A 27,693-nucleotide genomic window follows, 5' to 3' on the forward strand; every position below is an offset into this window, starting at 1 on the left:
CCTTGTGTTCATGGCTATATCTGATTCTATATGTATAGAATCAGAATGACTTTCTGATTCTATACATATACATAATAAAGCATGCAAGAGAAGGATTCATTTGCATACATGCTCCTGAATGCATCAGGAGCACCTGTCAGATTGTCAAAAGTATTTTTCATTATGCCAGATTCCCTCACACGTGGTGTTCAGCAGTGGTACATTGGTCACAGAGCTCTATCTCCATTTGGCTCCACACTGACGTGTGGCTATTTCAGTGCTAATGCATAAGTCATGTACATCTGTCTTTCTGGGTGTCTTAGTGCTGCAACATAAGTGAGGAGCATGGGTACTATTTCCACTCATTGGGAATAAGACATGTTGGAAGATCACTACATGTCTAACAATGCACAAGGCCAATTTTGTGGGATCTTGGAAGCCAGCTCCTCTAGGAAGGGTCCACAGTCATCTTGATGTCCTTGATACTTGTGATACTTGATATTTGTTTACTTTGTGACAGCAACACGGGCATATGTGTGGGTCTGTGAAGGCATATCACCACACCGAGTGGACAAGTGTGTCCATATCTGTGGAGACTTGGGAGCAGTATCTAATTCACCCAAGGAGGGAAAGGTTCCTTAATATCAATAGTGGCCGGGGGGAGGGATAGCTCAGTGGTTTGAGCATTGGCCTGCTAAACCTAGGGTTATGAGTTCAATCCTTGAGGGGGCCACTTAAGGATCTGGGGCAAAAATCAGTAGTTGGTCCTGCTAGTGAAGGCAGGGGGCTGGACTCGATGACCTTCTGGGGTCCCTTCCAGCTCTATGAGATAGGTATTGTTATGTGGGACGGTGTTGGTGGTGGCCAGTGAGCGTGTCTCTGATCTATGTTCATCAGAGACCTCATAGAAGCTGATGGACACGCCAGTCACTTTTCATTCAGACTAAATGGAAGAAGCAGTTAAACTCCTTTATGGAGTAGGGTAGCTAAAAGAACAGAAGCCCCTGCCCAAGGCACTGGATCCAGGGCCAGTGCAAGGATGTTTCGCGCCTTTGGCGAAACTTCTACCTTGCGCCCTCCCCCACCGAGCCCTGAGGCGCCCCCCCCCCCGCGGCAGCTCTCCCCCCCGCCCGGGGAGTCATGTTCACCTCTGCTCCGCCCCCTCCCCGAGCACGCCGTCGCTGCTCCATTTCTCCCGCCTCCCAGGCTTGCGGCGCCAATCAGCTGTTTGGCGCCGCAAGCCTGGGAGGGAGAGAAGCAGAGCGGAGCGGCGTGCTCAGGGGAGGAGGCGGAGCAGAGGTGAGCTGGGGCGGGGAGTTCCCCTGCGTGCCACCCCCCCCCCCTTACTTGCTGCAGGCGGCCCTCCCCGCACCCCCCTGCCCCAGCTCCCTCCGCCTAAATGCCGACGACAACCGGGCGGCCGAAAATCCGGCCGCCACGGTCGCCGCCGCAGAAAATGCCGCCCCTCCCTCCCCCAAATGCTAGTGCCCTAGGCGACCGCCTAGGTTGCCTAATAGGTTGCACCAGCCCTGACTGGATCGCATGCGAAGGCCTGAGCAAGAAAAAGGAAGAATAGAAAGGTTTCCCTGAGACTGATTGCAAACACAGGGACTGGGGCATTGATTGGTAGAGCTGTGTGTGTCAGAAGGTAAAAGGAAGCAGAAAGCCAGGAGAAAGCGAGAAAAGCAGCTAATAGCATTGCCCTAAAAGGGAGCAGAGATAGAGCTCCATGGGAGTGGTTCGGAGCAGACTTGAATTTCAAGGAAATTGCCTGGCTACAGTCAGAGACAGAACAATGGACTAGATGGACCATGGGTCTGAAACAATAGGGCAATTCCTATATTCCTTAACTGTGACATTAGTGCCCCCATTTGGAGAGTTGAGGTCAAAGAAGTTGTAATGTACAGACTGCAAATATCCCTTTTTGTAGCATGGAAGCCACATCTCCATATCAATTTTTTATCAATAATAACAATAAAAACAAACTCAAATATTTGTTAATTCTTTCTCTTCACTGCATTTTCCAACATCTCCCTTGTGTCTCCCTCTTTTAGCTTGTGAAAAAATTGTCTCTTATATTTCCAAACACGTTGTCATTAGACTCGAAACTACAATAATAATATTAATTAATAATCACAATACAGATAAATCAACTTCCACAATGATGTGCACTTTGCAGTTACTGTCTATAGCACCTTCCATCTGAGGATCACAGAGTGCTTTAGAAACCACAGTGAGTTAAGCTTCACAACACCCTTTGGAGCTTGGGAAGTAGTTTTGCCATTTTACAAACTGGGAAACTGAGCAACAGAGAAGTAAAGTTTATACAGGAAGTCTGTGGCAGAGCCAAAACTACAACCCAGGTCATCTCCTGAGTCCCAGTCCTGTGCTTTAACCACAAAACAATCCTTCCCCTTTTATCTTATCTGCAACTTACTGCTGCTTATCTCATATCCAACCCAGGGATCTTATGGGAGAACATGTCCCTCAGCAGCATGCTTCTAATCCAGAAAATCATTGCATTTTCTTGTTTGTTTCACTGCTCAATAGATTTCAGCATACAACTAAGTAGCTGACTTTTTAAGATGAATCTCAAAGCTTATCACACCTAAAGAAGGTCACAAAAAGGAGAACAAAGCAAATGTGCATACAGAACAGTATGCATTCTCCAGCAAAGTGTTTCAAAGACAGAAGCACTTGGCCTGCGGTAAGACTGTTTCCATTCACAGCATGGATATATCTGACCAGAGGCTCCCTGTCTTAATCACAACTCTGTTAAATCTTAACGTTTTGGATTGCTGTGCCCTGTGTGTATATATAATAACTGTTTGCAGCTGTCAAACATGGATTAAAGTTCTTGGGATACTTGATCAAGCCTTGATGGTATCTCATTTGACCAGAACACATTCTTTAGGGGTAGATTTGTTTGTTGGTTTGTTTTCTCTGTCAATCAAAAAGGGGCATGTTCTGTAAAGTGTTCTGCAATCACTTAAGTGGGCTTTGGTTCAATGCATTTTTAAACTGTTCTCCCAGGGCTGTACTGGAAAATAACACTCCTGTCCTGGAGAACAACATTTTAGGAGTGAAACCTGGCTCCATTGAAGTCAACAGGAGTTTTGCCATCAACTTCCATGGGGCCAGGATTTCACTTAATAGATCTACAGGTTGTGGCTATTTTGAATAAAAAAGGAGCGACCACAGCTTCCCTTCCCTTTAATATTGAGAGGAGCCCAGGGAGACTGTAGTAGGTCCCAGCCAGCAAGGTTCCATCTAAGTCTGAGCAGAGAGTCCATTTCAGAACCCTGTGGGTCTCAATATAGGAAGCACTGATGTAGAGGTGCATGGGCGGGTACGGAAGGAAACCAGACAAAAAGTAGGATCTCTTTGTTCTCTGAGATTTTTAAAGAAGAGAAGCTCCAGAAGTGTTACTTGCATTTTATTTAGCACTTCCAGTACACTAGTGATGAAAGCTAACATTATAGGGAGTGTGTGTTCCCATCAGAAAATGTCTTCAGCAGCTCATAAAACCCCAGCCATTTATCAGCACTGCGGGAGATCTTTATTACCTACTTACAGCATGTGCTTTTCTATGATGTAGTTATTGATTTAACAGGTAAACTTTGTGGCAAGGTTTTATCCAGGAATTAGCAGTGCAGACTCAAATAGAGCCTGTATTATTCTAATAGCGCTGAGATGTGAGGGTACTGCATATTCCAAAAGCCATATAATCATTTTCATCAGCATCCCATTAGGGCTGTCTCAGCTGCCACATCAAAATGGGGGCTGCAAGAACTTTAACAATTACGATGTCTCGCTAACCCTCAGGCAAGTTACAACTCTTTTGTTTTCCTTCCTGCAGGCTTGGACATCAGGCAGGCTCAGGTTATTGTGCTGTCATCGGGTACCAAATGTATAAACGGAGAATACATTAACGATCAAGGGCGTGTGGTCAACGACTGCCATGCAGAAATTCTGGCAAGGAGAGCATTTGTTCATTTCCTTTATTCTCAGCTGGAGCTGCACCTAAGGTAAACTGAATTTTGTTGATGCCTGGGAAATATTATATGGTCTTCTGTGGAACAGATCTGTCCTCTAGATGCCTGACTATACATCATTGTTTATGAGTCTTTGGCTGATGAGTGGCCAATATACTCTACCAAGGAAAGCAGAGTTAGATAGTCTATTGTTTTGGGTTATGAGCTTTTTCATTCCAGCTGATTTTCCTTCAGCAGCTATTAGATATGAATCATAAAGTCAAGTTTTATGAAGTCTGATGATTTTCTGCAAATTCTTTAACCACAGGCCTAATAATAACCCTCGCTGGTCAGAGATTCTTATTATAGACATTTTCCTTCCTTGCTGAAACTGAGTTACCTCAGGAAAGTTATTTACATCTCTCTCTCTCTCTCTCTCTCTCTCTCTCACACACACACACACACACACACACACACACACACACACACACACACTTGAACTACACTGATCATTAACACATTGAGAACAATAGGCTTGCTAGAGAACCACTGCCTGTTAACAATATAGCAGACCTGCTATGAAAGAACTACCGGTAGATATTATTGCTCCTTCTTTATTTTGTTTAAAATGTCATAGCAGGCAAAGTTACTGGAAATGATTCTGATGTGGGTGCCTCTTTGTTGCTAGTGTCTTCAGCCTTGCCCTTGCAGTTGGTTTTTAGATTATTCATTTTTATAGTAATTAATTATCCATTCCTGTCTCTTAACAAGTTCCCCTTCTGCTGCTACAACAATACCAGCCTCAGCCTTGATGGCATCCTTGTCTATCTCTTCTACACTGCCCTGGGTGCCTGGATCACCCTTTCTGAGCTGATCTGTAAGACCCTACTTTCTGCAGATCTCTGCTCTGGACAGACTCTTTTGCATTTTGGTAATCTCTAGAAGCCTCAATGTGGGCTCATGGCCCCATTGTGCTAAGTGTTATCCACGGGTGTATCTAGCAAGATGCCTACAAGAAACTAACAAATAAGGAGCTGAAGCTGTGGATGGGTAGCGTATATTTTTATCACAAAGATCCAAAGACACAACAACAACAAAAACCCTCAGTTGTAAGTTGTACCCTCCATTTTTTGTCTTCACGGGGTCTTATCCAAAGCCTATTAAAGTCAATGGAAAAACTCCCATTGACTTCAAAGGTCTTTGGATTAGGCCCCGAAGACTAAAGCATTTCTGAGGGTATGTCTACACTACCCGCCGGATCGGCGGGCAGCGATCGATCCAGCGGGGGTTGATTTATCGCATCTAGTCTAGATGCGATAAATCAACTCCCAAGCGCTCTCCCGTCAACTCCTGTACTCCACCGCCACGAGAGGCGCAGGCAGAGTCGACGGGGGAATGGCAGCAGTCGACTCACCGCAGTGAAGACACTGCGGTGAGTAGGTCTAAGTATATCGACTTCAGCTATGTTATTCACGTAGTTGACGTTGTGTAACTTAGATTGATTTCCCTCCCCCACAATATAGACCTGGCCTGAGATGAAACTGTGTCTTCCTGCACACGTGGGAGAGCACCTGTCACGTTGTGGGGACAACCATAATAGTCATAATAATATTAGTAAATTTTCACTTCAAGCTACGAGAAGATGTTAAATAGATGAGGATGGTCTAACACAGTAGGGGAGACAGACAAGACCCTTGAGGGGTTTAATCACAACTAGCATTCTCTGTCCTTCACTCTGTATTGTTTTCATTTCAAGTTTACATTAAATTATTATGTTTTCAGCAGTTAGCAACTCCAGTACTTGCTTTATATTGAAAGCTGTACCTGTGTCTCTTGGCTTATAAATGCTACCACCATATTTTAAGCTATTGTATTGATCCACCTTCGTAGCACATTCAGTTATATTATGTTATTTTGATTGATGTTACTTTTTTTGTAAAGAGAATTCTAAGTTCAATACAAACTCTGCTTATGGCAACTTCTTCAAATGTTTCTGTTCAGGAAAGAACCAAAACCGCTGCTCCCCTGACCTGTACACACACAAAAAAAACCCATCAAAAATGGTGAAACCCCAACACCTTTGAAACACAGAGCTGAAAATATTGTAGCTCCCTTGCTAGCCATGTATAAATCAAATAATCCTTTTCTATGTAAGAATAATATGAATATATATAACCTTGTTACATACTCTTCATGCCAAATGTTCACTGCTATACTAAGGAAATGCCAAGCCATCATCAGGAGCTTTGTCACAAGTCAAGAAACTGTGGATGTTCAAGTGAAATGCTAAGCGGGTTTTTGTAACAACTTCTACACTTTGGACTAAATTTTGCTCCCTCTTCTACTGGCGTGGAGGTTCTCCTGGCAGACAAACCCAATGTGATTCCCATTGCACAGCTTAGGGAAGAGGTTTGGGGGCAGGGGGGTACAGAGGGTCTATATGCCATTTGCAGAGCTCAGCTCAAGAATGATTCCCTGCACCCCATCCATGGGCAGACTAGGGACAAGACAGATGATTCTCTGCTACATAAATGCTCCCATCCTTCCCTATGGAAAGGACACGTTAGTGCTTTGGTGGCTACCCTACAGTCTTCATCACCCGTCTGTCCACCACCCAGCCCAGCTACTCAATTTTGTCTATGAGGGCTGGACTTCACCCCTGGTGAATTTATTTTATGAGTTTTTAACAGTACTCTTTTTTCTTAATAATGGGACCTGATCCTTAGTAGAAGTAAATTGACATAACTCCATTGACTTCAATGGGACTTTAACACATGCTTAAGTGCTTTGCAGACTCAGATTTTTGTCTAATAGTCTATAGACGGGCTTCAAAAAAGCGGGAACAGGGATGCATGAGGAAGCAACAACAGGGATGGAAGAGGAATAGATAAGTGAACAAGGACACTATACTGTCTTCTATATTTGATACAACTACAAAATTATAAAAACTATGTAAATTACAAATACAGATTTTTAATTCCTCTTGTTTTTGACATTAGAAATGCCAGTTGTCTTTTGTTGTTGTTGAGGTTTTTGATGATTAGAGGCCTGGAATGGGAGCTTTCTCATTTCTCAAGTGAAGAGATAGGCATGTTGAATGTTTCACAAACAGAACTTTTCTCTCAAAGTTTGTCAGAAGTTTGAATTAAATAGATGTTACAAAAATTCTTGGCTGCTCAGATTTATTTTATTTTATTTGTGACAGTCACAATCCCACTAAGACCAGACTTTTCCAATGTAAAAATAAAAAGCAACAAAAAAAAACCTTTTTGGAGGCCTTCTTTATACATCATAAAGAATGAAGGAAGGCTACAAAAACTGTTTTATACCCGTGAACTGCATTGACTTCAGTGGAGTTACTTCTGATTTACACTGGTTTGTGAGAAGGAGAATCAGGCTCTATATTTTCATTCTTTACAGATCACCCTTAATAAAACTATTATCTGCCTGTTGAAAATATTGGTATGGCATAGTGATCTTGCTAGTAAAAAGGCTTTGCAGTTCCCAGGGAGATAAGCTGCATTGGGAGCTAATGCATTTTCAGCGAATCAGATTGCAGCCTCTATCCAAACTACACTTTAGCTTATACATGATGAAGCATGTAGTAATTTTCATCCAATCAAATGAAATTAGCTGCAATAAAACCAGCCACTTAGCCATAAATTTAACTCATACCTTGTTTTCATCCCAGTGGTCTCTTAATGGACTTGACTGCTTTTCTGTTAAGCTTGCTATTAAGGTACCTGTGGGAGAGCATACACATTTATAGTGCTGTAATTGGTCTACAGACTTCCCTTACCTACATTTTACAAGCATTGTTTGCCCAAAATAACTCCTGTAATTTTTTCAGAGAGTAAGAACCTGATTCAGCAAAGTACTTAACATGTGCTTAACCTTAAGCACATGCTTAAATCCCTTTGAAGTCAGCTTTAAGCACATGCTTAAGTGTCCTGCTGAATAAGGACAGGCTTAAGCACGTGTTTAAAGTTAAGAACATTCTTTTGAATCAGGGCCTAAACAATGAAAATAGGAAGCCCTACCTGTGTGTCAAAATTCCCAATTTCTGCTATTTTGCTGTTACCAATTCTGCTCACCTGCAGGCCTTCCTTCACATCCCAGATACCATATATGAAAGAAAGAGAGTGCATAACACTGAAATGCATAGGAATAGAGTCTGCCTTTTAGCCACTACCTGCACTGGAACTGTTATACTGATAGCAGATCCTGAAGTCATGATGCTTGTGCCAATACAATGGACTTCATTCTTCACTGGGTAGTTATCTGTGCCTGTGCAAAGTAGCTGTAAACCACATGCTGACTTTGTAATATTTTAAACCTTCTGTGCACTCACACTACATAGGTGTAAACAGGGCCGGCTCTAGGCACCAGCAAAACAAGCTGGTGCTTGGGGCGGCACATTTTTAGGGGCGGCATGGCTGGCGCCAGAATGCCGCCCCTGCCGCCCCTAAAAATGTGCCCCGGCCACCCTAGCTCACCTCTGCTGCTGCCGCCAGTCGCGCGCCACGGTGCGCGAAACAGCTGATTTGCGCGCCGCTGCTCCCCCTCCCTCCCAGGTTTGAGAGCCTGGGAGGGAGGGGGAGATCCCAAGCGGCTGCGGCGCGCGAAACAGCTGATTCGTGCGCCGCTGCTCCCCCTCCCTCCCAGGCTCTCAAGCCTGGGAGGGAGGGGGAGACTCCGAGCGGCCGCGGCGCACGCGCCGCTTCTCCCCCTCCCTCCTAGGCTTGAGAGCCTGGGGGGAGGAGGCAGGGCTGGGGATTTGGGGAAGGGGCGGAGTTGAGTCGGGGCCGGGGGGTGGGGTAAGAAAAAAACGGGGCGGGGGCGGCCAAAATTGATTTTGCTTGGGGCGGCAAAAATCCTAGAGCCGGCCCTGGGTGTAAATGACTATGCCAGGGGCTAGGTAATAGGGAATCTGGCCCAATGTCTCTGGGAGAAGAAGTGCATTTGATAAGGTATACTGTTCTCCCACTGTCCCATTCTTATGAGCATCACTTTTGGCTCTGGAATCCCCTAGTCCTAGCACACTGAGAGCACAAGGATAAACCTGCGCCTGGACCCAGCACAAGTATGCATGGTGCCCAGGGAATCCACCCCAGTCATTCTGCTCCCAGTTTTCATTAAAAAGAGAATCATAGTTGTCTCAGTATTAGAGATGCTCACCTACCATGCAGGGAAAGATCTGAGTTCAAGATCAACCCTAGAAATACGACCCCACAGGCTGGTTAGGAGCCTGGAGATAATAATGCTTTCAGAATCCTGGAGCAAGACCCAGGCTGCACTGCCCTCCAGCTCTGCTGACTATTTTTAAAGCAGCTATATATCTCCCATTAGCCATAGACACTTTCTGATACTCAGGGAATGGAAGAGGAATAGGGTTAATCAGTGAAAAATAATAGAACAGGCTGGGTGATGATGAACTCACTTAATCCAGCCCAGTAAAGGACTATTCCAACATACCTACTACCCTACCTAGCAACCTAGCAACTGTTTCTAAGTCGCACAAGCTTTCTTCCCCCCCTCTCCCCCCCCCCAAATTTTACATAATAATAGCAGGCATTAAGACTGCGCTGCTCTGCAGTCTCTCAGCTGATTTTGTAGTGAATTATTTAAAGGCAACAGTGATTTCTCTGAAGTCCAAGCAGCAGGCCTTATAGGTATTTTATTATTTCAGAGGTTTCTATCTGGGCAATAATGTAATTAGTGTGGTTGGGAAATTCCATCAAAGCAGGAAGAAAAATGAGAGAGCTGCATGTGGCGGTCTCTCCTCAGGAAACCTTGTGGTTCACTTTTCCTACAGGCAGGGTAATGTGCCTGTAAATTTCACCTGACAGAAAACGCATCATAGCCTCAAAAACTGACAAAACAACCAAACCATGGAAGAGTGACAGCCAAACAGCTCTAATGGCACACAGAGTGCACTGGGAAAAAACAAGCAGGCCCAGCAAGGAACAATCCTGTTCCCATCTTTGGAAAAAAGGCATCCCAGTTACACCAAGTGTAGGCAGAGCATCAGAACTACCCTGCACAAAAGGATTGCCCACATTTCAGATTAAATGGGCAGAAATCCTGTTCCATGTAGGAGAATCTTCCACATACAGACCCGGTTCTGGTCTCAGGGTATGCATACATACTACCCATTGACTTCACTGGGTGTATCTGAGGGCAGAGGTGTGATCACAGTGTGAGAAGCTTGTCATTTCTCAGATACACTAATCACATTATCACCCTAAAAATTATAATCCTCATCACTATACGGTGTGTGATCCGACTGTCTGTCAAAAAAATCATCACTGCCTTCAAACAATCCAAAGGGAAATCACCTGGGATGCTGCACAGGAAAACAGCGGTAAAACCTGCTCGTTTTAAACCACATTAGTGAGAGGAACTTGCCTTCCCTGGCAACTTTTGCTAGGGTGACAGGCAGAGCCAGCTTTAGCAGGTGCGGGGCCCCACGCCAGGACGCGAATTGTCTCATGCCCCCCCCCAACTCTGCCCCGACTCCGCCCCCTCCCTGCCCCATTGGATCCCACCCCAAATCCCCGCCCTGGCCCCGCCTCTTCCCCAAGCACGCCGCATTCCTCCTCCTCACCCCTCCCTCCCAGGCTTGCGCTGATCAGCTGTATGGCGGCGCAAGCACTGGAGGGAGGGGGGAGAAGCAGGACGCGGCTTTTTTTTTTTTTTTTTTTTTTTCGCTCTGCCGGCAGCCCCGGACATTGCAGGGCCCTCTTAGGCGCGGGGCCCCATTCTGGGGAATTGGCCGAATCGGCTTAAAGCCGGCCCTGGTGACAGGTAGGCTAAATGCAATGTGTCCCCTTCTAGCTGCAGAGCCACTTAGAAGATAAGAGCTTACTACTGCTACTACCTAAATGAATTAGTTTTGTTAGCGAGACAAAGTAGGTGAGGTGATATCTTTTATTGGAAAACTTCTGTTGCTGGAAGATATACGCTTTCGAGCTACACAGAGCTCTTAGGTAGGTCTGGGAAAGGAAGCAGAGTGTCTGAAGTGCTCTGTAGCTCAAAAAGCTTGTACTTTCCACCAACAGAAGTTTGTCCAATAAAAGATATCACCTCACCTAGTTTGTCCCTCTCATACTCTGGGACCAACACAGCTACAACAGCACTTCAAACAAGAATTAGTATTTTAGCTCAAGTAGTAGAGGTCTGTGTTTTTGGTGCACAGGGCCCAGGTTCTTTCTTCATTACTCCAGGTAACTTGTGATTTCCAAAGATTTCAAAACAGATAAGAGAGCCACTGTCAGTCAAGAATCAGAGGTTCCTTTAGCATTCACACTTGGCTATGGATGAATAGGGAGGAAAACAGAAGACCGTTTTTGGATGTCTGAAATCTGTTATTTTCTTTTCAGGATTTCTGCTCATAAATTCAGGGCACTGCTATATGACCTCAATTCTGCAAAGCATTTAAGCATGTGCTTAAGTCACCTTGACTTTCAATGGGATCTGAGCACATGCTTAGGGGTGTGATGAATAGGGATAATTTGTTAAACCTAAGGGAGCTGTTCTCCTTTGATATGTGCACATAAGTCCCATCAGTAACAGTGAGATTTATGTACTGTATTTGCACGTCCAGATACCCTCTATCATTAGAATAAATTCCAACTAAGCAAGCCAAGAAACACATCGACAGTTCCAGGACCTTTTGAGCACCTCATTTACTTAGAGCAGCTAATTATTTTTCTACCATTGACACTAGCCAAAATATGATGAAAGGTGCTAATAAAACAAACAAACAAAAACCCCAAAGGAAACAAAGAGAAACAAAACCACCACTGAGAGAGCAGAAATGTTTCTGATTTGGAATGTAACAAATGACCCGGAACTTCTTTTGTGATCATAGCAAACGGCGAGAGGACTGGGAGCGATCAGTCTTCGTGCGATTAAAAGAGGGAGGCTACAGGCTGAAAGAAAACATTCTGTTCCATCTGTATGTGAGCACTTCACCCTGCGGAGATGCACGCCTCAACTCCCCCTACGAAATCACAACTGACTGTAAGAGCCATTACTCCCCCAACCCTACCCCTCCCCTTTTTTTTAAGACAGATCTTTGTTCCTTTGTTTGTGGATAACATATTTCACTAGAAAACACAGATGATAGGGATGTGAGTCTGTCTCGATCTCTGTATGTATGTGTTGTGATGGAAACTGTATGAATGGAAATGAAAGCTGGTTGAAGCGTCATGAGACTTCCGTGCCTGCCTGCAGCTCAGTGGCTGTGCTGGAAGAAAATCCCACAGGCCCTAGTAAATAAATATCTTTCATGTAAAAATCTGGGAGATCATCCCAGCTGTTGTCCTCTGGTGGAGCAGAGCATCACCAGCAACTGTGACTGGGTTTGGCCGTTTCCTTCTGAGGGTTTAGATTGTACAATCATAATAGTTCCCCGTGATTATCAAAAATCGTCTGTCATCCAATGATCCCAAAGCACTTTGCAAACAGCTTGTTGTTGTTATTATTAATTGTATTATTATTATTATTACCTAGTTCTTATATGATGATTTTCATCCAGAGATCTCAAAAGCACAGTAGTTTCTAGAGGCCCCAACTAAGACCAGCGTCCCATTGTGCTAAATGCTGCACATATACGTAGTGACAGACAGTCCCTGCCTGAAAGAGCTTATGGAACAGACAAGACGGAAATGAATGGAAGGGGAAATAGGAACACAGAAAGGTGATGTGACCTGCCTTGGGTCACACAACACCCTTGTTCAAAGTATCTTGATCTCCAGGTTGCAGGCAAAAAAACTGAGGCACAGAGAGGAGAGACTTGATCAACCTCACACAGCCAGTCAGTGGTATAGCTGGAGAGTGGTGCTTCTCCCAAACCCCACTTTACAAACATATGTATTCATTTTTAAATATTATTTTCCTGGGAATGGAAAGTTTCACACCTGTAATGATGTGTGGAACATCAAGCCTACCGAGCTGAAATAAAACAAACAAACATTCCTATTGGTAGTAATATTGGTCCTAGTTTGTAGAAGGTGGAAAGATGTCCTGGACTAGGACTCAGAAGACCTGAGTTCTATTCTTGGTTCTGCTCTGGCCTGCTGGGGACCTTAGGCAAGATACTTCAACTCCCTGTATCTCAGCTTCCTCATCTGTAAAATGGGGATAATGATCCTGGCCTCCTTTGTACAGCACTTTCAGACCTACTGATGAAAAGTGCTATACAAGGACTATGTATTAATTTATTATTTATTTCTATATTCTGTTGTGTTGTCATGAAAATATAAAGAAGAGAAAGAAAATGTCAAAAAGTCAAACAAAAAACTAATTTCAAGTCTCTGGTAATGAGGCGCATGGTAACTAAAGTCAGGAGGAATAATATTTGCTTAGAAAATAGATATTTAAGAATAGAAAGTGCCTATGATTTCAAAAGTGACCATTGATTTTGGTGCCTCACATTTTTGCTGCTCAACATGAGCCCCTTAAATAGACCTTATTTTCAGAAAGCATCTTCTGAAAATCAGGCCTCTTAAAGCTGCCTCAAATTGGGCACCCAAGAATTTAGGCACAAAAATGACTAGTCGATTTTTAAAATGTAGGTTGTTCTCAAGAATTACCAAAAGAATATGAAGGTCTGAATTCTGCCCTCCGATGTCTGAGAATGTTGGGATTCCCCTGACTTCTGTCAAAATGAGGCATGAAGATCTAAGGACAGGATTTGGCTTTGAGTCTAATTTGTCCATCTTAGCATTGCTTTGCTTGCAGAGCTAAGTCAAATTTGGGGTAACATATTCAGATTCAGGCAAATTTTGACCTCTTCATCTTTGCAGAAGCATTTGCAAATTTCACTATACAATTTTGCATTGATGCATCCATTAATGCAGCTCAAACAAACCCCCCAACAAATGGGCAGGTGAAGTTTGGATAAAAGCACAATAATAAAATTGTACAATGTTATCCATAATGACATTCTCCCTTTATGTCCTCTCTTTCTATTGATTTGTCTCCATTGTTTCCACTTGAAGACATGCAGGCAGTGTTGGAATTCTGGGGGATCTGCTAGTAATTCAAGAAGAAACACTTCCTCCCATCCTCACATGAGAGGAGGATTGTTTGACAGCTGAATTCCAACACGGATTATAGAAATGCTGCCAAATTCAGGCTTGGAAGTGCAAGTCCATTTGGTGCATAGATCACTTCAATAAATACATTGCTTCAACAGCTGATAAAAACTCTTTCTTTTCAACAATTGTGCTTCCAAGAAGCTTCACTTTACAAAAATTGGGGTATTGATAATATAATATTTGGCACTTGGATGGTGCCCTTTAAAAAAAAACTCAAAAACAACTATTAGTTTGGCAAGATTATTGCACCCATTATTTTTCAGGTAGGAAAACTGAGACACAAAGAGGTTCACAGAGTGGTTCAGTAGCAGAGTTAAAAATAGAACCAAGTCCTGATTTCCAGTCCACTGCTCTAAGCACTAGATCACTTACCTCTCTTCCCTGTTCTAAAAGCTTCTGACATCACAAAAGAGATGTAATTGCTCAAAGATTGCCAAAAGCTGTCCTTACGTTAGACAAGCATTTCCTTTTAGCTCACACTATCCTGAAGACATCTGGGAAGACAAGCATTTTATAGTGTTTATCATTTAGATCCCTCTGGTTTTTTACTAAAGAAATAGCCTCTTTTATCCAGTAATGACAAGAAAACCAAGATGAATTTTGTTTCTTTCTTATACAACAAAGAGCTAGCACAAGACCTCAAACACCAGTGATTATTCTCTAAAGATGCATTAATGTTTAAAAACAGTGTCTCGCCATGCACTTTATGGTTTGAGTAGGAATATGATAAGCCTTTATCAATATGTGGAGTGCATGAAATCCATTCCTCAAATCTCCTAAAAATTTCCTGCATTATTCACCGTGACTTCCACAGCACCCTCAAATCCCCTTCTTATGTGCCTTGTTATGGTAAGAGAAAAGATAAGTTCGCATGTACTCAACCATATTCTTAAAATGGATGGCACTGGGTAACAATTAAAGACAGATGTAAAAGTTTGACACTGGGGCTATGTCTATACTACCACTTATGTCTGCAAAACTCATGTCGCTCAGGGGTGTGAATATTCCATCCCCTGCTCAACATAAGTTACACCAGCATAACTGGTAACTACCACCGCCCATTGGAGGTAGATTAATTATGTCAACGGGACAGCTCTCTCCCGTCGGCATAAGCTCTCTAGTGTAGACATAGCCCAGGTGTTTGTAACTAATGGCTGTAATGCAGGCTGTAGCTGAAGGAGGAAAGATCAAGCGAATCCCTCTTGAGCATGACTGAAATGAGACAATGAGTGATCAGAGCAGAAGAGAGTAAATCTGTAGAATGGCATCAGTATTTTTCCTAGATCAGGGTTGAGTTGGTCTGATTGTTGATGTATCTTCTACCAAGAAGGGACAATCACTTACTTGTAATTCTGAAGATATAACTCCATCAGGATTCTGACTCCTGATTCCTTAGCGTGAGACCAGCAGAACTCTCTCAGCTCTTACAGAACTTTGATCCGTTGAGGGCAGCAGTGGTAGGATAAAGTGCAGGCCATTCTCCCCTCAGCCACCATGTTCCACCGCCTGCCATGTGTGTTAATACTGGCTCCCAGACATTCCTGTCGGTTCTGGAGGTGAAGCTCCCAAATGATAAACCAGTTTAATCATGGCCAAAAAATGGGCCTCAACAAAAATAAGATACAAGGTGTAAATGCTGATTCACTGTACATAAAGATAAACCCCAAAGTCTGAGGGTGAATGATAATCCTGTCAGGATAATATCTTCAGAGAAGCAGTTAATTTAGTCACCAGTTACAGATAAAGTAAGTAACTTTCCTTTCCCTCAAGATACCCACAATCTGCCAGGATTGACCCTTGAGGAGAGTAAGCAGCTCTGGAGAGAACAAATGAAAAGGCAGGTAAAGCTGCTATAAGCAGCAACACCAAGGGCTATAGAAAAAGAGGTTAGGAGGGTAATAAAAGTTTAACCTATCTGTCACGGTGCTTGGTATGTGGCTCACAAATGAGGGGCCAATCTCTGGTCAGACTGTCAGAAAACAGGGCAGACACCCAAACTGGTGGTATATTCTATAATTAGATTTCACCAAGCCAGTAACAAATGTGCGCCGCTGGAATACTGTCTCACCATGGAGCCACAGGCAGTCCCCTTAGGCACTACAGATTATTTACCACTAAGACAAGCTGGACTTAATGATGAAAGGTTATTAACAACAATATTCATCACACATTAGGTTCTTCCAGCCCCAAGGGGCCAATCATGTACCCCAGGTTAAGGTGTACTTCAGCTCTCACCAAAGACAACGCTGACAGCCAATTTCTTTAGTAAATTAAAGATTTATTAGGTAAGAAAAGGAAATGAGAGTCATTGAGAGATTCAAGCAGATAAAATACATTACAGGTGAATTAGAGTTTGTAGTCCAAATGATGCAGAGATGTAATGTCTGCTAGTTTTCCATAAGTTCCTCAGGGTTTCCCAAAATGGCTTTTGGGGACCTCTGTCTTGCATCTGGAACCCCCCGTCAGCGTTCAGATGGGTCAGAGATATGGAATCGCTCCCAGTGTGCCTTTTTATAGCTGAAAACAGTTTAGCAAGCGTTTTTGTCACCACCTGGGCCTTGCTTTGTTGACTAAAAGTAGACAAAGTCTATGGATCTTCCACCGTTCTTCATATAATGACCCATGCTTAGAAATCAACAACCTTCTCATGCAAAGTTTTAAGGCTTCAGTTCCGGTCGATGGGCCATTTAGAGATAATGTAAGCATAATGTGATAGCCAGGAACAATTCTTCATTAGATTTTACACATCAAGTAACTTCACATCTAAACATGTAAATACAGGCCTTTTGACCTAATGTTAATTAAGTAGAGTTGTATAAAAGTAATTACAGAGTTACAGGACATGAAAAAGGATATAGCAACAACAGGTTAATTGAGTTACACTAATATACGTTCAACAGGATGTAGGTAGATGAAGACAAATACAATTAACATCTATTCTAACAAGTGAAGTGCCTAGATATACAATAGGACATTTTAACATTCCTTTGAAGTTCACCCACCAGTGAAGTGGTACGCTTAACACTTCTCTGAAATCTTGACCTGAGCTAGCCAGCTGCCAGCACCACACTACATTTAAATAAAGGACTGGGTTGATCCGGGTATTTAAAGACCAGTCATACTTCAGGGCCAGATAAATTTGCTGAAACAATTTTAAAAATATTATAAAAATCTGTTATGAAAAACATGTTTTAATAGGAACAAACCAGCATGTCTTCTGTCAAGAAAAATCTTGGTGTGTACACAAAATGGTGATCAATAGCCTAATCGAAAGCCAATGGTAGTCAAAGGAGAGATGACCATTGACTTCAGTGTGTGTGGCGGAGCGGATGGGGACTGGCCCCAAAGGAGAATTAGTTGACTTAATTTATTTGGACTTTCCAAAAGCCTTTGACACAGTCCATCACCAGATATTACTTCTGATCAGATTACTACATGACTACTTAGTAATAAAGAATTGTCATGAATTAGAAATTGGTTAAAAGAGAAAACAAAGCATAAGTAGTCAATTTTCAACATGACAAATGGTTAGCAGCAGTTGGTGCCCTTAGGTTCCATATTGGAACTGGTGTTGTTTACAATATTTGTCAGTGATCCAAAAAAGAGGAGTGTCTATTTTTGTGTCTGTCAGTGACATAATTTGCAAGTGACACAAAATTATTTAGATTAGTCAGGACTAGAGAAGACTGGGAGGGACTCCAGAAAGCCCCAACAAAGTTGATGGCACATGAAATTCAGTGTTGACTAATTAATGATAACCACCCAGGAAAAGTCCTGGATAGCATTGTGGACCATTCAATGAAATCCAAATGCTGCAAAACATACGTATGCTACACATCCCCATGGTGGACTCAGAATTTGCAGTAGGAAAGGTTTTGACATTGTGAAAAGCCAGTGGGGCAATCTGACGGTAGCTGACCAGGTATACTGTCTAGCTAAGTACCCAAACACAAACAGTTTGAAACAAGTACTTCATATTTTGGATACCAGGCTCCAACCTTCATATCACTCAGCTATAAAGAAGAGACAACTAGGTCTATAGGGAAAACTGACCCAATACAGATAGGCACAAAGCATCTCTCTGTCAAAAGGACACATATGGGTTGATAGAAAGCAGTGCAGTGCAGCTTGCAGTAGCTAAAGCTTCCCATATAATGTACCCTTGCTGTGTGATTGTAAAGTTGCTTATTTATGTAACCTATTTATATGGCCCTTGATTATCATTGTATCAGAGTGCCTCACTGCCTTTAATGTGTTTATCTCGTGACACTCCTGTGAGGTAGGTGGCCCCACTGACTGTTTGGCAGGCTTCCTGCTTCTGATGTACTTAAAAAAAATTGCTGTTGGTTTTTGAATCTTTGGCTAGTTGCTTTTCAATTCTTTTTTGGTCTGCCTAATTATACTTTTACGCCTGGCTTGCCAGAGTTTATGCTCCTTTCTATTGTCCTCAGTAGGATTTAACTTTCAGTTTTTTAAAGGATGCCTTTTTGCCTCTAATTGCTTCTTTTACTTTGTTGTTAAGCCACGGTGGCACTTTTTTGGTTCTCTTACTATGTTTTTATTATTATTATTATTTGGGGGTATACATTTAATTTGAGCCTCTGTTGTGGTGTTTTTTAAAAGTTGCATGCAGGCACTTCACTTTTGTGACTGTACCTTTTAATTTCTATTCAACTAGCTTCCTCTTTGGGCCTACAAGAGCAGGCACTGGAACGTAGGTCTCCAAATCCTATGCTTGTGCCCTAACCAGTGGGCAATCTTTCCAACCTCCTCCAACTACTTTTTCACACACTCTCATGTTGACCCTTCTACATACACAGAGGACCTTGTGACCACCTCTCCTTTTCCAGTGCCCCCTCTCACTTTGTTTTAGTTGTGCCTATTGTACAGACAGCTGCTATCATCCCTGGACCTAGTGACTGTGCTTAGGGGCAGTATCCCAGCACTATTTTTTGCAACATACTCCACTGGTTTATACAGAATACAGTGCATACAATACACCTTTCACCACCTGGGAAACTATAGAATAATCGGGTCATTGATGTGTCTTGCAGCTTCTTTGATTTGTTAATTGTTTTCATGAGCCTCCTTTGAAGTAAAAGGAATCACTCAAAAAAAACCCTGAGTCAGTGAATCCTTAACTTCCCAAACTCTCTCCCTCTGGCAAGTTTTTGCCTCACCGGCCATCTTTCTTCCAAAGTGTGCACTCTCTCTCTCCAGGGATTGACACAGATAGATAGAATCTGCCCGAGGGCTGCCTCCACTCTCCTCCCCTGGGCTGCTTTGCTATCTCTTGCTAACATGCCTTGTGCCATTGACTCCTTGATAGCCCAGCTCGTGTTTTATCCCACACTCCCTTTAGGTCTGAAACACACCATTGCTTGTGCTCCATGGGGTCTTCCTCCTGCTTGTCTATTAACCTACAGCTGTGCTGGAACTCTGATGCACACACATTCAATAGAGCTCCCATCTGAACTGGAGCCACATGCAACCATATGAGCTGGGTCATTGAATTTGTGGGTAATTTAGAGGTGTGATGTGAATTGGATTTTTCAATTGGAATGGGGAAGGGGAAGAGAAGAGCACATGGAAAGACACAATCCACATGGAACCTTGAATGCATGTACTCCACAGATGGAGTTGTGATTTTAACAACTCAAGGCTCCAGCTACTGATCTTTTTACCCCATCTTCAATGAAAATGCGAGCTCCGAGCTCTGTTTCCTCCCATTGACTGAGCTGTTCTGGAGGAGGCAGCCTGACCAAACCAGCCCTGCTAGAGTTAGTAGAACTAAGCCAAACTTTTCTGGGTTCAGGTTTGGTCACCTGAGGAACAGACATTGCATCACAGTATGATCCTCAGATCAGGAACCCAACCTCAGCACAAAAGCAGCGGAAAAGGGCCAGCCTTACCAGGAGGCCATATAAGCCAATCCATCTTCCAGTGAACTGGACTCAAAAGGCAGTGATCTCCATGGCCCATCACTTCTCCATGTAGATGTTCACCTACTCTCCAGGGAAAAGTTCCCCAAACACCATCGCTTCTAAGCTGACATCAAAATGCAAATATCATCAGCTCACGATGCTACGTGAGCCACAACCTGTGTCCAAACTTTTTGGAGTTTAGTCAGTGTTTTCAGAAATGTATGAGAAAAATTGTCAGCCTCTCGTCTACTGATCCCAGCTGCCGTTTGAGTGGTCTGCTCCGGAATAGGCACCTTTCACATTTGTAGTGCTATTTTCTGCTAGGAAATGTTTATTTCTTGGAGAGGTGAGGAGGGAAAGGTTCCCATTTCAAGACAGAACATCTAAATAGCAGCTCACCTCTCTGATTACTGATTAGGTACTGTTCAGTGGTAAAAAAAACAAAAAGAGGTTCTTTGTGGATTACCCTCAGGGCAATCAATGTATAGGTGGGACACAGTCATTTTAGGTGGGGCACTAGTTAGTTTGAGCTATACACCTGCTCAATAGTGACGGGCACTTCTCACTTCTCCGTGATTTGCTGTGATTGCTGGGCTGTTCAGTTAACTGGTGCTGCTGCTTTGGAGCCCCCCCCTCACTTCAAGTGTAGGTAACTTGAGTTAACTCTGCAGTGAAGATGTAGCCAGCGTAGTATTCCCTGTAGTTAGCTCTCCCTATAAATTGTGCCGGTCGTTCTCAGCTGGCAGCAGAAATGACTTTAGTTTCTGGCTCAGAACAGCTGACATGGCAGCATTGCAGAGCGTGGCAGCAAGTTAACAGCTCTGTACAGGCCTGCCCTCGGTCCTATCATAGCATAGCAGCTCTGTACACAGCAGAGACTCTTCAGGCAAGTCCCAGTCCTAACAGAATTCTTTGGGCCTACCAGAGGAAAAGTAAGAACCGGGAAGCAATACTGTAAAATACCTGCTGGCTTTATATTGGCATTATCGTAACCATGGTAGCTCTGAAAGAGGAAGACTGCTGTCATTGCATGTTGTGAGCTGGCAAAGAGTCATGGGCAGACAGACCTAATGGTCAGAGCCAGAGTCTGCAGGAGCAGGATGGATCTCAGTTGCACAAGGAACTCCCTGTTCCTGTGCTGGGTATATATAGAAGGACCCCCAGCTGTGACAGGGTCCCCCGGGTGCAACTTGGACTGTGGGACCCCTGAGCCCTCCGAACCTACCAGCCTGGGTTGCCTCTCACACTGTGTTGCTGATGTCAAGCTACAAACCTCTGACAGGCACTGCACTTACACAGACATCCACAGGGAGGGACTCACCCAACTGAGTTATATCAATGATTTCTCAAAAAGAACAGGAGTACTTGTGGCACCTTAAAGACTAACAAATTTATTAGAGCATAAGCTTTCGTGGGCTACAGCCCACTTCTTCGGATGCATAGAATGGAGCATATAGTGAGGAGATATATATACACATACAGAGAACATGAAAAGGTGGGAGTTGTCCTACCAACTCTAAGAGGCTAATTACTCTGAAACCAATGATTTCTCAATCACCCATGAATCATCAATAGAGAGGCTCCAGCCAGTTCATCCCAGCGCCCCAGCCTTGCACCCCAGAACTGGACCATCTTGCACTGATCAGAAGCATGGCCAGGGTAAGCTCATTACCTAGTTCACCACTCCGTCAAAAGGGCAGTGGACGTGCAACAACTGTTTTTAACATGAGCTGATATTTCCCAGCACTGTTTTAGGTAAAATATAAAACAGATTTATGAGCTACAGAAAGATAGATTTTAAGTGATTATAAGTGGTAGGCATAAAGGTCAGAGACAGTTACATTAAGAAAATGAAAAGTAAACAGGCATTCTAAATCTTAAACTTGTAGTATAAGCAAGAGTTGAATAAAACAGTATCTCACCCTGACAGGTGGTACAAGCAGGTTACTCAATACACCAGCTGGGACTACCTTCCTGCCTGGGACCATTCTTCCTCAATTCAAAGTCTTTCCCCAGTTCAGATGTTCTTCCAGGTGTTGAGATGGGGCATAGGCGCTGACTCCGTGGGTGCTCTGGGGCTGCAGCACCCATGGGGAAAAAATGGTGGGTGCTGAGCACCCACCGGCAGCCCTCCTCTCTCCTCCTCCCCCCAGCGCCTCCCGCCCGCTGCCAGGCCCCACAAATCAATGCCTCCCATCCCTCCCCATGCCTCCCGCCCGCTGCAATCAGCTGTTTCATGATGTGCAGGAGGCTGGGAGGGAGGGGGGAGAAGCAAGGATGTGGCGCACTTAGGGGAGGGGGTAGAACTGGGCTGGAAGAGGCAGGGCAGGGGTGGAGCAGGGGCAGGAAGAGGCAGGGTGGGCTGGGGCCTTGGGGGAAGGGGTGGGGTGGGGGCAGGGCCTGGGGCAGAGCCAGGGGTCAACCATGCCCCAGCAATTTGGAAAGTCGTCGCCTGTGAGATGGGGGTTGGGGGGAGAGGCCAAGCCACTTCCCCTCTTTTATACTTTCTTCCAGCTTGCTGGAAAGATCTTTGCTGTGATGTAGGGATCAGGCAGTTGCTATTGGTCAAGCAGTCTCCATTGCCTACCTGTCTTGTCTAAAGAGTCTCTGGAATAGTGGATTCTTTTCTTGATGGGTGTTGATGAGCCATTAACGCTGTCTGGTTATTGATAGATACTCCTTTGTTGTATCTGAAAGGCTGGTTGTGGGTGTTCCCAACCTCACAACATATTTCAGTAACACATATAGCAATGCCTCATAACTTCACAATGATAGTACATACAATCCAACAGGAAATTAATGTTCAATAGATCAAGACTTTTAAAATGATACCTTTTAGGAGAGAGAGTGTCTGTGTGTGTATGGAGGAGGATAGGGAAGGTAGGGGATTCTACCAACTATCCTGAGAACTCTGGGTAGCCCCAAACTTTAGTTAAAGACAGTAAACTAGCATTCTGTGGACATGCACAACCGATGTAATTAAAGTGGCTTATGATCATGCACATAACTTAAGTCGACTTAAGTCTGTAGTGTAGACATGGCCTAGGATTTGGCCAGAGCCTTGAAAAGCTTTCATGTAAAGCAAAATCTATTTGTCTGGGTCCAGGCAAATGGATTTCCACAGCTATAATCAGATCCTAATTTTAATAGAATGCTTGAATCACCAAGGGGAATTGCACTGTATTTATTGATTCTGTTTTGTTTCTAGGTATTGCTGGTTTGTAAAACATTACATTCAGAAGCAATGTTCAGATGCAATATAATGGCTACATTAATCAGAAAAAGGCCACGGCTGAGGAGTCTGCAGAATAGTGGGAGGAATTTTCACACAGACAAGCTATTTGTCCAAGTATTTGGCTGGCCCTGAAACAGTTATTTGTGAACTCATCTGGGGCTTCCTGCAGAGTGGATCAACAATATGCAAAACAGCTCATGACAAAGAATGCTCAGTCCCATCCCCTCAGGACTTGGGAATACTACTAGAGTCACAAAAGTGGAATGCAGGTCCTTTGCTAGATCCACAAAGGGATTTAGGTGCCTATCTCACCCCATGCATTGTGTAGGGAGCCTGGGAGCCTAACACAGGGGTGTGGATTCCACTAGGCAGCAGGGAGCCTGAACATTAGTTGTTGCAATGCTGAGTTGAAGTCCCCTTTGTGGAGCTAGCTCCTCATGGGCAAAAGGTCCCTTGACAAACATTATTCTTTTTGCTTTGATTCTAATGCATCTAGTCTGCACCCTGGCATCGGGGTGTCTGCTACTGTCCAATCCAGGACATCCTGAACTGAAAAATCCCTTTCTGTTTCAATCTTTAAAAAAATATATATGGGGGTTAGTTTCTTCTTTCAGGATTTGCCAGTCATTTACCACAGTGAATAAGCAGTAAGAGGGTTGTTGTCAATCATCCAGGACAACACATTTCGTCCAGTCTAGAAAGACATTTCTAGCACACTGGTTAAAACCCAGTGTAGTCTTAATGATGTGATCACACAAATAGCCACATTCCATAGATGAAAAAAGGAAGTCCTAGGCCTGAGTCGGTGGCAGTCACAATGGGAGTCACAGCTAAAGCTCAGAAGCTGAGGCCAGATGCAGATTGGTGCCTGGTGGGATTTTCAAAAGTGCCTAGGCGCACCTAAGGGAGACCTAAGTCCTATAAAAAAAAGACAGACCTGATCTGACTGTTAATGCTTTCGAGTGGGAGTAAGAAACTGATGGGGTCTAACCCCAGTTCTGATACTGACTCCCTCTGTAGTCTTGAGCAAATCACTTAGGCTCTGGTTACCTCAGTTTCCACATCTGTAAAATGGTGATGAAAGTTACCTACCTCACAGATCAATAAAAAAGGGAAGAAGGAGGATCCGGGGAACTACAGGCCAGTCAGCCTCACCTCAGTCCCTGGAAAAATCATGGAGCAGGTCCTCAAGGAATCAATTCTGAAGCACTTAGAGGAGAGGAAAGTGATCAGGAACAGTCAGCATGGATTCACCAAGGGCAAGTCATGCCTGACTAACCTAATTGCCTTCTTGGTGAGATAACTGGCTCTGTGGATGAGGGGAAAGCAGTGGACGTGTTATTCCTTGACTTTAGCAAAGCTTTTGATACGGTCTCCCACAGTATTCTTGCCAGCAAGTTAAAGAAGTATGGGCTGGATGAATGGACTATAAGGTGGATAGAAAGCTGGCTAAATCATCGGGCTCAACGGGTAGTGATCAATGGCTTCATGTCTCGTTGGCAGCCCGTATCAAGCGGAGTGCCCCAAGGGTCAGTCCTGGGTCCAGTTTTGTTCAATATCTTCATTAATGATCTGGAGGATGGCGTGGACTGCACTCTCAGCAAGTTTGCAGATGACACTAAACTGGGAGGAGTGGTAGATACGCTGGAGGGTAGGGATAGGATACAGAGGGACCTAGGCAAAGTAGAGGATTGGGCCAAAAGAAATCTGATGAGGATAACAAGGACAAGTGCAGAGTCCTGCACTTAGGACGGAAGAATTCCATGCACTGCTACAGACTAGGGACCGAATGGCTAGGCAGCAATTCTGCAGAAAAGGACCTAGGGGTTACAGTGGACGAGAAGCTGGATATGAGTCAACAGTGTGCCCTTGTTGCCAAGAAAGCTAACGGCATTTTGGGCTGTATAAGTAGGAGCATTGCTAGCAGATTGAGGGATGTGATCATTCCCCTCTATTTGGCATTGGTGAGGCCTCATCTGGAGTACTGTGTCCAGTTTTGGGCCCCACATTACAAGAAGGATGTGGGAAAATTGGAAAGAGTCCAGCGGAGGGCAACAAAAATGATTAGGAGGCTGGAGCACATGACTTATGAGGAGAGGCTGAGGGAACTGGGATTGTTTAGTCTGCAGAAGAGAAGAATGAGGGGGGATTTGATAGCTGCTTTCAACTACCTGAAAGGGGGTTCCAAAGAGGATGGATCTAGACTGTTCTCAGTGGTACCAGATGACAGAACAAGGAGTAATGGTCTCAAGTTGCAGTGGGGGAGGTTTAGATTGGATATTAGGAAAAACTTTTTCACTAAGAGGGCGGTGAAGCACTGGAATAGGTTACCTAGGGAGGTGGTGGAATCTCCTTCCTTAGAGGTTTTTAAGGTCAGGCTTGACCAAGTCCTGGCTGGACTGATTTAGTTGGGGATTGGTTCTGCTTTGTGCAGGGGGTTGGACTAGGTGACCTCCTGAGGTCCCTTCCAACCCTGATATTCTATGATTCTATGATTAATGCTTACAATAGAACTTTGAAGATGAAAAACACTAGAGCTATGTATTATTATTAATAATAATAATTAATAGATTTTAAGGCCAAAGGGGACCATTGTGATGAGCTAGTCTGATCTTCAGCATAACACAGAACTTCACTCCTAGAGGCCATAGAACTTCACCCAGTGATTCCTTCATTGAGCCCCATAATGTATAGTTTAACTGGAACATCTTATGGGAGAAAGCCTTGGCCATGAAACCTGTAGACTCCAGGAATGCCACATCACATAAGACTAGAGTTGGTTGTAAAACAGGAAAATTATTTTGTGAAAAAAATTCATTTTCTGTTTCTCATGAAATTTTGCAGAATATTTTTATTAATATGTTTACCAAACTTGCTATAGAAAGCTTTCAGTTATTGAAAAAATCATGTTTTCTTGGTTAAAAACTAGGGTTTTGGTAAATGAAAAAATGTCTCTCATGATTTTAGTAAAAATATTGATGAAAAATAGTGTGGAAATTTTCACAAAAAATTTCCATAATGTTGACAGTTTTACCAGTAAAGTTTCATTTGTTTATAAAAAGGTGTGTCTTAGATGGAAAAAACTTTTAGACAGCATCCTGATCCTGTGGTACTGGGATTAGGAGTCTAGTGGGCCTCTAGCTCCTGTTGACTTTTGCCTTGTTGGCATCACAAAATCCCCCCATTCTGGATGTGCTCCGCCTGTGCCAAAGCTGTAAAAGGATTAGTTGATCTTCGGTGGCGACCATCTAATGTGTCTTTGTGACTAGCAACTAATCTCACAAAGAGTTCGCTCCTTCTGAGGCACAAATCCTAAATGGCAGCTAGAATTTTGATGGGTCTCCACACTTTGCCCCACGGGGGCTGCTGCACTTTCAAAGCGATGGTGCGGCACATCTAATTTTAGATGAGAAGAGCAATTAGTAATTAAAAATAATAATCTTGAAGCATTCAAGTTGCACTCTCCTTGATTGGTATCTCCAAGCCACATACACGGAATCTTAATTCCTCTGACAAATCTTGCGATTTCTTCTTAGATGTGCTAATACAATTCTCATCCAGAGTCGGGCTGGGTTCTCAGCACGGAAAATAATAATTGTAGGTGAGACGAACCTACCCTGACCACAATAATTTTCATTCCTCTGAGCCCTCAGAAATAATTTACAAGCACAATAGCCAACTGTTTGTGGCTTTGATGGCAATAATTTGTTTTAAGGGATCATTAAGTAGTAGCATGTATTTACCAGCTAAGAGGCACCTGAGGGAGAGTATGTGACATGACACACATTTCTTAGGATAGATATTTCCCACTATATTACGTTTGGTCTCATAAGGATAAAGCCCCACGTGAGACAGCAGCTTGTTTAGAAGTTGTTCCAAAGACACAAAAGGCCCCAATAGTTAGTATAAAGTGCTCTGTCTTTAGCAGTTAGCTTCACTGTAACATAACTCCAGCTAGGATGAGCATTTCACACACGTTTCTATGCTTTTACTAATGTAAGGAAGAGAAAAGACATTGGAACAGAACTGAGGTCCCACCCTTCTAATAGTTATGTGTGAAGGCATTGTTTGATGTAACTAAATTAAGACCTTTCAACAGACCACAGTCCCTGGTAATACTTTCCCATTCCTGGCTATTAGTCCTAAACATCACTTACAGACCATACATGTCAAGATAAGACAAAAACCACAGTTCAGTAGCAACCCATTTAAAACAGATGAGGAGAAATAATGCAGCAGTTTCCTTTTCTAAACTTTTGGATGTTTATTCATGCTGATCCTCTCCCGTGAACCTTTCCCATCACTGTTTTTCTATATATGTGGTAGATTGAATGCCATTTGTCCAGGATTCAAAGATAAGCAAACTCCCAGGAACTTCAATGGAACCAGGATTTCACACCTGAAACCAGGAGCAGTGGAAACTCCCTAAAAGTGGGGAGCCACCGGTGCCCAAACCATGGCCCTGCTCCCCAGGC

The 27,693-nt window shown here is 43.6% G+C and overlaps 1 protein-coding gene across 1 annotated transcript in view; it reads left to right on the forward strand.

The window, feature by feature from the left end:
* The window catches only part of ADARB2 (adenosine deaminase RNA specific B2 (inactive)), a 409,108-nt gene that overhangs the window by 341,343 nt on the left and 40,072 nt on the right, over positions 1-27,693 (forward strand). The window contains exons 5-6 of the mRNA XM_065399295.1: positions 3,839-4,007; positions 11,827-11,978. Coding sequence (XP_065255367.1) covers positions 3,839-4,007; positions 11,827-11,978 — 321 coding nt within the window. The remainder of the gene's footprint in view (positions 1-3,838; positions 4,008-11,826; positions 11,979-27,693) is intronic.

The sequence above is a fragment of the Emys orbicularis genome, chromosome 2 (genome assembly GCF_028017835.1).
Source record: "Emys orbicularis isolate rEmyOrb1 chromosome 2, rEmyOrb1.hap1, whole genome shotgun sequence".
Lineage (NCBI taxonomy): Eukaryota > Metazoa > Chordata > Testudines > Emydidae > Emys > Emys orbicularis.